At 31.5% G+C, this 11,304-nt stretch overlaps 1 protein-coding gene across 1 annotated transcript; it reads left to right on the top strand.

Moving 5' to 3' along the window:
- The first annotated feature begins 1,058 nt into the window (after positions 1-1,058).
- LOC127705796 (uncharacterized) lies at positions 1,059-11,304 on the top strand. The gene is made up of 6 exons (XM_052210144.1): positions 1,059-1,079; positions 1,708-1,877; positions 4,429-4,622; positions 6,176-6,220; positions 8,687-8,845; positions 10,382-11,304. The coding sequence occupies exons 1-6, from the start codon at positions 1,059-1,061 to the stop codon at positions 10,552-10,554; spliced, it is 762 nt and encodes a 253-aa protein (XP_052066104.1). The 3' UTR covers positions 10,555-11,304.

Raw genomic sequence — 11,304 nt, 5'->3', positions numbered from 1 at the left:
TTTTTTTCAAAAAAAAAATCAAAAAGAGAGTGAAAAAAATATAGTTTGTTTTTTCTGAAAAGTATTTAAAAAGATTAAAATATTGAAATTTAAATTAATTTATTGTGCCTGTATATAATTGAACCTACTGTTTCTCAAACTTATACCTCCATGGATGGCAGGTGCCTTATATTATTAGTTACACAGTTTGATAGTGACCTAATATGATATATACAGGGTCAGTAAATTCCATATGGTGCGAGAGCAAGCGATCAATACGAGTCATTAAAGCAATAGTTGGTGGCTGGGGTCTAGTGGACTATTACAACGATCAAGTATTCAATATCAAGAACCTATTTGCACTCATGTATACAAATATAAATGCCAACAATAACAATATATCTATATATCGCATATATGCCCGGGCTTTTTAAAGATTCTGAGATCAATTACCGATAATTCTTAGAACTATTGATAGAACAACAAATATAGTAATGATAATTGAAGGCTATTATATGTGAAGTCAGTATAGCGAATAAAAATAATCATTCTAATATGACGTGCTTCTTTCGCTTTGTAAACAACACCGTGATAAAATTCTCGATATATCTATACTTAGCGCAGACTCAGAGATGTGCATATTGGTGGCTGTTACTATTTACCTCCCACGTAAATCCACATGTATCGTCACCTATGCACAAACACCATGTCGATTTCGTTGTGTTTAAATTGAAATTGAAAAAGAAACTACACAACCGTTATTCCTATTATATTGCATAACAAAAATAATTAATGCACAAGAGCTTAAAAAATGTATAAAATCAAAATAAAATAAAATTCCGCCAAATTTCATGAATGATCTTGGCGCATTAACGTCATGTCATAACATGACGACATACGAATGAAAACTCTAAAGCTGAATGTTTTCCGTTACGTATACTCCCTAAGTTCGGATAATATTGCATTAAAATGGAGTTTTGAGGTAGGTATTGTTTCATTTTCTATTCCATTGCATTATTCGCACATTTGTGGATTTCAGCAAGTCAACATGGCGGCTCACTCCCGGCCTTAGTTAAGACATGTCAACTCTGGATTTGACAGTAAATAGTAGCCAACGAAAAATAAATGTTTGGGTTAAGAATTATGAGAATTGAACACATTTTTTCTACTGCTTATTTGAGAAATAATTCATGTAAGACTTAGATTTATATGAAATTTGTAGCTTTTCTCTTACAGGGGATAAAATAGAACAGCCATACACACGGCAATCTTACGTTCGCTTCAGTTTTTAAATTACCGTATTTGTCCTATTAGAATCGAAATAATTCATGGAAGCCATAGATTTGTTGGACATTTACACACGGCCTGGGCCGTGATATTTGTTAATTTTATCCCTCGCTAACGCTCAGGATAAAATTCGAATATCACGGCCCAGGCCATGTGTAAATGTCCAACAAATCTATGGCTTCCATGAATTATTTCTTAAGTCACGTCTTGTTTGTTCAAGATGAGATGAAATCAACAACGTTGTAAATAAGGCAGTGTTATGCTGGCTTTCTGAATTAGTTGAGCTTTGTCTGACGATGCGACAGTTCACTAGATAGAAACAACTAACCTAATGTATCTCAAACATTCTCTACATTCAGTCTAAATATAAATTTTCATCAATCATATCAATTTGCATTATTCGATTATTCATTTATATATATATATATATATTGCAAAAAGGTTCGATTGGCCATCCACAAAAATGGAACAGAGGTTGCATTTTTTCTATTTGACGGAAAAGAGAGTAACAAGACTGACTGGTTTCTCAAGGAACGGTTACAAAATTCAAGCTATACAGATTTGCAGAATTCAACAAGCAACATACCAACAAATGTCTTCTCCATTTATGGGTAAGTCAATGTATTGTAAAAACACGACCCTATGAATGTTTCATGTTTACATCTCAGTGGAATTTCACGTGGATAAATATCAAGATTAATAAAAGACAAAAGAAGCTTCTTCACACATGTGACAGAGCTGTCAAGTCACAACTGGAGATTTGAAAATTTGAAAGTTTGGCATCATAACTGGAGATTTTTTATCGACATATTTATCGTCGTTTTCAGTGTTCATTTTGATGATAAAGCTACATATTTCCCCTTTTTTGTAATTTTTTTGTAATAACAGTATTACAGTTGCAGGGGAGGTAATGACGTTGCTAACGTAAAATGTTATTTTGGCGACGTCAAACTGTGACAAATCGGGAAAAGATGTATTTTTCGACTGATTTTTATCATTCAAACTGATTTAACTTGAAAACGAGTTCATGAACCCCTCTTTTTTAAAATGACATTCGGTTTGATTACGTATGAAGATTATTTGCACCAATTTTCATGAAAAAGTCAATAATGCATTTTTTAAATTTGATAAATATACAGCAAAAAATGACGTTTTTTTCTACATTCATGAACATTTGATGAATTTGAGTTATTTCTAAACAAAAGATTTCATAAATTTATAGGATACTTATATAAAACCGAAATTACAAATAATTTAACAAAAAAACAGCTTGTGTTTATCTTTTAAAACAAAAAAGTTATGTATTTCTGTCGGAAGGAAAAATACGTCCACAAATCCGAATTTTGAGCAAATATCTGAAATTTCGAACTCATTTTACTCAAAAAGTAGCACATGAAGGTATATTTTTTATTACATATTTGATTTAATCAGGTAAAAAATAGCCTTTTTGCAAATTTTCATCAAATTTTCATTCTGGGATAAAAACTGTATCGTATGCCCTTAAATAGTCTTAAAAGAGTTATGAACATCAATCATTTTTCGATTCAAAAATTAATAGTGATATTTGTAAAATGTCTAAATTATAATTGGTTCGCATTTTAAAACTGAAACGGAGACTGAAGGTTAGTGTTCTGTTTTTAACTTTTTTGAGTAAACGATCATATATTTTCATTTAACTTGTGAAATTTACCAAGGTCCGTCATTTGGTCTAATATTGACAGATTTCCAAGATATCTACTTATTGAGAACTCTAAATATTGAATCGTAAATTTCATCGATATCTGCGGATGCAAATGAAAACGAATCCAAATAGTAATGTTTCATAAGTAAATCCAAGTCTTAATGTGTCTCCTTTAATGTATTCAAATATCTCTTTGGTAGTCAGTTTTAGAGTGAATGGGGTGATTAAAAATCCTGTGGTAATGTCATGATCACTCGTTTTTCTATCAACTTTGATGACATCTGCTAAAGCCGTTTCATTTGCATAAGATATAGATCATATTATGCCTATTGATGTATAAGTTCATTAAATCAGTTTCTCATATCAAAAGCGTTCATAATCTCATTCAATATTTGACGAATTTATATGAAAAGATCAACATATAAATTATTCGTTATCATTATTTAGGCAGACGATTCAAATGATTATCTAACTGATCCATGAACATTTCCCAGAGGGGATTTGTTGCACTACGTAATCCCTGAATTGCACTGACAAATATTTAATACCTAGGAAAGTTTAAGTCTAACCATATCATTTCACCATTATTAAATTCTAAGTAAAAACATTCGTATGCAAGTAATCATCTGCAACATATACCATAACAATGTCAACCTGGCGCAATTTCTGTCGTTCCAGATTGGCTCTAAATGATAATCCGGAATGCATATTCGTTATAGAGAGTACTGTTGTCTAAATTGAGTTTATATCATGCAAATAATTGAAGAATTCATTAGAAAAAGATTTGAAAGTAATCAATTCGTATTTAGATGAAAAAATAAAAACAAATAAACTACACAACATTTTACGTACGACAAAAAATACGTTGAAGTTTATATTACTTTTCTAAATTTCAATTTCGGGCTAAAGGTTACGTTAATTGTGAAGTAACGCTTGAATAAAAAAACTGTTTTGCAAAGTATTTGTTGTTGGTGGTGTGATTGTATTGAGTCTTCTTAATTTACACGAATAGATATTTCCAATATAGTCAGTGAAATTTATTGAACCATTGCGCATGTCTTTCATTTCTGTATATAAATATTATTATTTGTTACTAGGTAAATTACAATGACACATGTACAGCTAGATTGCTACTTATATTGAAATGATAATTTTTGTGAAAAACAAATGTCATAAGGAAAAAGTTGTATCTATCAAACATGTCAAAATGGTAATAATGTCTGTTATAACAATCGACTCTTGGTCGGCTATGAACAAAACAGATTTAAAAAGAAGCTAGTGGCATTGTATTTCAATAATGTAACCAAAATATCATGTATTATTTGTCTCTTCGTTGGTTCATATTATTACGATTGCCTCCTCATTCTGTCATTAGATGTTTTGTATGGAAATGTCGTCATTTGATATTATAATACTTTATTTTGAATTGCACTATTCACATTTTTGTATATGTAAGTGCATGATATTTTTTTTTTATACAGAATTCAAGGATTTCTGAACATTTATAGGAGTTTTTACATAAACTCGGTTTGGGGTGGATGTGAAAGTGATGCAGGCTGGCTGATAGTTTACGACACACACAATCTCGGCGGATGCCGTTGGGAAGGGTATTACCTTTCAGATAAGCCAGCAATTTTGTATAGTCCCATTTCAACTAGAGTGCGTTTTTCACAGAGTAAGTTTTTTTTTACCATAATGCATAAAGTGTTATTAAGATAAAGTATTTCGATTGATAAATAAGTAAGTATAAATAGGAAGATGTGGTATGAGTGCCAATGAGACAACTCTCCAACCAAGTCACAATGTGTAAAAAGTAAACAATTATAGGTCAAAGTACGGCCTTCAACACGGAGCCTTGGCTCACACCGAACATCAAGCTATAAAGGGCCCCAAAATGACTAGTGCAAAACAATTCCAACAGGAAAACCAACGGTGCCTGGCACTATTCTAACGTCAACATATGACTGCAATGAATTTAAAAAGATAATGATAGAAATGATAATTCACCGTATCAGAATCTCAGTGATGCATTCTGGGTAATATTTTCAAACGTGTACACCAAAACGTTGTGATTGGTTAAAAGCGTCCTAAGCAATGGAAATACAACCAATGACGTGACGTCATTTTCATTTTGGGGTACGAACTATTGAATTACCCATAGTCCTTTAGTTTCTGAAACGGCCAATTCTAATATCTTCATATTGTGTTTTACAAGTACTTTTGAAATTCCAAATCTATTTGCTACATCCTTTTATGAAAGATAAAAAGAGTTACTTTAAGTCAATCGTTGTCTAACCAGTGTTGTTTTCTTATTTTGTTCCCCTGTGTTTGCACAAATATCGCTTTTGATTTAATCACAACTGTTTGTTTTTAACGGCTGTCAAACACTCTTCACAAACTAATATATTAAACATAAAATAACTGAAAGATGTATTTATTCCATTTGCATTTTCGTGATATTTTCTTGTAAGTGACAAAAAAATCAAACAATAAAACACTCAGTTTTAACAATCAAACTTTTTAAAAGAAAGAATGTGCATTTTTGTTACTATTTACAACTGTACCTGTAACAAGACTTGGTTTGCTGAAATCAAACAAAAAGTTATTTCCTCGACTAACAATAGCATTGTGACAAATAATTCAACACTGATAGCTGACTGTTCCATTTCGGCATTAATTTTAAATTCAGGATACAACTGTTTTTGACAGGATACACACACATTGTGATATCTATAAAGCCTGCAGTAGCAAATTCGTTTTAAAGTTTCGTACATACGACTAAAAATGAACAAATCAAGTGTGTAATAATTCAATTATTCAAACGATTTATGTTAAGTCTTATTTCGTGCCAACGATAACGTGTATTCAAGCGTTTCGTGACGTCACGAGTAGGAATCCCTACGCAGGCGAAATACTTTTGTAACTTAGGGTGCATAATTATAATATTTGTGCATAATTTGTAGTCATAAAAATATTTTACGTAGATTCCTGATGAGTAAACGCAACCGACTCATTTATAGATTTCGGGCATTATTCAGCCTGTCCATACATCATTAATACATGATAGATATTTATTATTTGATTAAAATATAACAAGAACCACCTGTCAACTTAATCGTTTTTATCATTTGCATGTAAGTAGAATTATGTCAAACAGTATTTTTTTATGAAGTGAAAAAGCTACTCCTGACACTATTTTAAGTTATCATTTTATTCTATATTGCACAGTTTATAAAGAACTTATTGCTGACAGCATGTCAATTTCAGTAAAATGTAAGTAAAGCAACATATGTGATTAATCTCTTGTGTGTTATCATTAGAAAAAAAACTAAAAGTAGTGTTGCTTATAATCAAGCCGATTTGATAGATATAGAAATACCCTTTAGTTTTACCTGGGAGAAAGTCACGAAGGCGAAACATAATAATCATAATTACACCTTGTGTAAGAATGCTGGGTTTTGATTGGTTGGTAGCCAGTGTATTTTTCACCAATTTACTTTTATCAAATGAATATCGTTCATTTTTAAACAGCGCCGGGGTATATGCAAAAAGGATATGCCTTTTTTACCCTCTCTGCCGTGGTATTTGCCAAAAAATACTCTATCCGACTGGACGCTTGTAATTTAATGATCATCAATGCGTTTTATGTCACGATCATTAATGCGTTTTGTACGTTAACATTCGGTGTAATTAAACAGATATAGCATGTTCTTGAGGGGTATTTGCGAAAAATACCAGTCTTGAGAATGAATTTCCCTCGCCTTACGGCTCGCGAAATTTAACATTCTCTCCACTGGTATTTTTCGCAAATATCCCTCCTTAACATGATATATCTGTTCAAAATTCGGTTGGGTTAAACTGTTGAATTGTTTTATTTTTCATTTTCCATTTTTTTCTTATTAAATGGACTAATGTTTGGATTGCAGTTAACATAAGATATAGTAGTGGGTTAACATATCAATACCTTAGTCAAACCTTCATAGAATCTCACTAAACTTTGACAGAAGCTTATTTGTTATTAGGAGATAGCAACTGTAGTGAACAATTGAATACATAATGGACTTGGCCATTTTAATTGATACTTTATAGTGTGTCTTTCTATGTTGTAATGTTACACTACTGTTGCAAGTTAGGGTGAAGGTTGTCGCCGGTTAAAACGTTTAAACCCTCTGCATTTGTTTGCACCTGTCCTAAGTCAGGAGACTGTTGTTCAGTGGTTTTGTTTGTTGATGTGGTTCATAAACGTTTCTCGTTCTCGTTTTTTATATAGATTAGACCGTTGGTTTTCCTGTTTGAATTGTTTTAGACTAGCCATTTTGGGTTCCCTTTATAGCTTAATGTTCGGCGTGAGCCAAGGCTCCGTGTTGAAGGCAGTACTTTGACGACCTATAATTGTAATTTTTACACATTATGACTTGGATGGAGAGTAGTCTCATTGGCACTCATAAAACATCTTCTTATTTCTATTAGGAATCTTTTCCTTTAACTGAGAAATGTCAAATTAATTTTCCTTTTTATTTTTCATTTTCTGTATTTTGGTAAAATTTAAACATTGGCCCTGAGGTTTTTTTTGGCAGTCAACATGTAGTTTCAGGCTGTAGTTTAAGCTTGTTAAATTTACATAACGTGGTCAAAGTTCCTTCTACAAATTTCATATTCGTAATGGCAATGCACGAAAAGATAGTATTCTGTACAAAATATGGATTTTTTTTTAAATTTCACTATTTAATTGATAACTGGATTTGGGTTTTTTTATGCTATCGAAATTACACCTTTAAGCTTATATGCAACTGTTTAGGTTATTATACATTCTTAGTTTTCAAATATTCGGCTTTGAGTGTTTATGATGAAAGTAAATCAAGAAAAGCGCTTCGGACGCATTTTTTTTTTTATATATCTAGACACGGGGTAAGTCAGAATCCTTCACAAATGTTTAATTATCACTACGTCTACATAACACAGTAAATACTTTTAAACTAATACATTGTTATAAATAAATCCGGAATGAATTTTGGATTAAATAACGATGTAAAGTTTAGTTCCCAAAATGTTATTTTTTGTGTTTCATTTTCGTTTAACCAACATCTTAAGAAAATCACAAGCTTAAACCTGAAAGTCAATACCAACATTTTAAAAATTATTTGAAGTTAAGGAATATATCTCTCTCGTGCAAAGCTTTGATTCCTCCTTACCCAGCTTTAGCTTTACATTTTGTCCTTTATGGTGTATAAGCTTTTAATCTTCTTATTAAGTTTGTAATTTCAAACGTTTTGCGCATTCGATACCATTAATATTATTGTATTAACAAATGAAGTTGATAGTATTACGAGTAATGTTGTTTTGAAATTTTCCTTTGAGTGACCTCCATATATTGTAATCAGGGAAACAAGTTGTTCTTACCTCGCCAAGGTTGATGTTTTAGCTCTGCCATACTTACAAACTGTATATCTTGCCTTTGTGTATTGTTTATATCTGTCTGTTAGTTGTCTGCACATATGAATCGATGTATATTAACCGTGGAATAAAGAAATAAAATGCGCTATAGTGATTTTGCCGGTCTTTGGTGACCACTGTCTTTTTTTTTACCTATGTCTATACGTTTGTTCAGATGTTGAAAAATATTCCTTTGACAAACATGACTATTTTACCTAGTTACAAAGTATTTTGGCTCGCATAATTGTTTACACTATATTAGAATATTAATGAAAAGCAATAATAATTTATTATTTTCATTTTTAGTTGACCAAGAGAATCTTATATGCCATTCCAGTTGTTTAAAACCAATCCAGCTCGATGCGGTCACGCATTGTTACAAACCATGCGATACGGTTATCGATGTTACAGCAAAGGTTCGACAGTTAAGAGAAGACTTAACGATCAACAGGAAAAATACAACCTGTAAGAATCAGTTTTGATAATAGTATATTATGAAAAGATAAAATATATGAATATATATGCCTTGAAACTTTGAATCATACACGTTAGAATATAAATATTTGTCTAATACCCCGTTCACACTATGCCTTTTCAAACCGGGTTCGACCCGAATTAGTTAATCCGGGTTAAATTTAGGTAGTGTGAACGCCTTAACCCGGGGCGAACCCGAATTAAAATTACCCCTCATTTTAGGTGGAGTTAATGTTGGGCGAACCCGGGTTAATTACCTCGCCTTCTAAATGTGAACGTAATTTGGAGTTAATGTGAGATTGTTGCTATGGTGACACCTGACGTTTGCTTTAAAAGTAGGTATTCAATGTAACGTCACATATTTTATGAAAAAGTCACCAATGAAATATTGTTAAATTAGATAAATATACAGCAAAAAATTACGTTTTTTTCTAAAATCATGAAACTTTGAAAAAAATTTATTATTTTCAAAGAATTGTTATACAAATTTAGAGCATACTTATGTAAAGAAGATGAACCAAAAAGTTAGGTATGTCCATCCAAAGGATAGAAATGTAAAAAAAAAAAAACGAAATTTTGAGTAAATGTCTAAAAGTTCTACCCCATTTATCTCTTAAAGTAGCACATGAAGGTATATTTTTTATTACATATTTGAATTGACTAGGTGAAAATTAACTCGTATGCAAAACTTTGTAAAAAAATCACCGTGGGATCAAAACTGTATCGTATGCCCTTAAGAAACTTCAGAAACCTATAAGATTTTCGTCGCTTTCTTGGGGCGATAAAGTGACGTTATTTGAATACACGGAAAGTGGTTGATGTGGAATTCCTTCAAAGCGGTCGATCAGGAGTGCGGTTAAGAATTTCAAACTTTTGAAATAAGGCAACTGTAATGAAAAAAAAAGTAAATATGTATAGTGGACATGTACGGGTCAAAATTTTGGCGCTTATATTTCTATTTTTGTTGAGAGGGGAAATCATAAACTGGGTTAATTTTTTATTAAGTGTGAACTAGGGTAATTAATTCGGATTAATTAACCCGGGTTCGACCCGGAGCAGATTGCATAGTGTGAACACGGTATTAGTTGTCACTTTTATTTAGTAATGCAAACACTATTTAGCGATAACTAAATCACTGTTTTTTTTAGGCAAGAGCCTGTTTTGGTATGCAATATCTTGTTTGAAGTAACATTCAGAATAATATTTTCAACTATTATTGTTACCATATGTTACGGAGTGTTTAATCCAAGATTTTGTTTGCAAAAAAAAAAAAAAAAAACAAAACAAAACAAACAAACATCAATACAATTTGAAGCGACAACAAAACTGCATGCAAAACATGACAAGTCTGTATGAAAATGAGTATTGGATATTTATCATGCATAATATTTCTTTTATTTATACGTTAGGATTCAAGTTTTATCTTTATAGTTAGATTTTGTAATCCTCTCGGTTATATCTATATCTTGTTATGTTAGTGAGTCAACTATCTTCTCTTTTTTACGGAAAAACCTTTATACCTTTCAGCATATAGAAGAACTTTATGTAGTGTGTATGAAAATAGAACCTCCGCAAAGACAATGGGATTGACGGGAGCTACATTTCTCGTCTCAGTTGTATGCGTTTTTATATATTTTGACTGCGTTCGATTTCAAACTGGAAGGTCAAATAGAAAAAGAACATCTGCAAAGAACAACTGATTATATTTTTTAAAGTAGTCAGTTGACGTTAATTTAAACCATTCACTTCTTTAAAAATTACACATTTAACATATTCGGACTCATTACTTTCATGAATCAAACACGGAAGCCAATCTAGAAACTGAATTGTCAGTAATTTGATACAGTGTATTTGAGTATTAAAAACCGAATAAAAACACATCGAATTACATGGTAATAGCTGTTAGTGCTTTTGGGCTATCGTACCAAGACTCTTTCAGTGCCAGGAAATATTCCGCAATTTTCCGTTTACTGCCAAGCTTGTTTTTACCGTCAGTGACGTTAACAAAAATGTCGTGTCATAAGATTTTGCGTAAAAAGGTTCGGTGATTGAACGGCAATTTTGAGAAGTCTTGTTTCCGTATGCGTAGAAGTAAATATTGTACTTTTTCGGTAATACTTTTTATAAATAATTTACAAAAATCTCCCGGGCATAGGTAGGTTTTGTTTTAATTTTGTATTTCTTTTTAAATAAATTATATGAAAAAGACATTTCAATATTCTGGTACTGTTCTTTGGAACAGTAAAAAAGATAGAAAAGATAGAACAGTTCAAACCAAGGTATCATAATTTCTTGTTTTTAGAACAAAAAAGCTAATTATCAGATTCATATACAACATGTAAAACCAACCAAATAATGATTATCATAGAAATTTATCTATAGTCTTAAAATCTATATATTTGTCTTGTACATCATTAAGAAAATATGTTCATGAAACATAACACTTATAA

The sequence above is a fragment of the Mytilus californianus genome, unplaced genomic scaffold (assembly GCF_021869535.1).
Source record: "Mytilus californianus isolate M0D057914Y unplaced genomic scaffold, xbMytCali1.0.p SCAF_6, whole genome shotgun sequence".
Taxonomy (NCBI): domain Eukaryota; kingdom Metazoa; phylum Mollusca; class Bivalvia; order Mytilida; family Mytilidae; genus Mytilus; species Mytilus californianus.
This window is presented reverse-complemented; position numbering and strand designations above follow the sequence as displayed.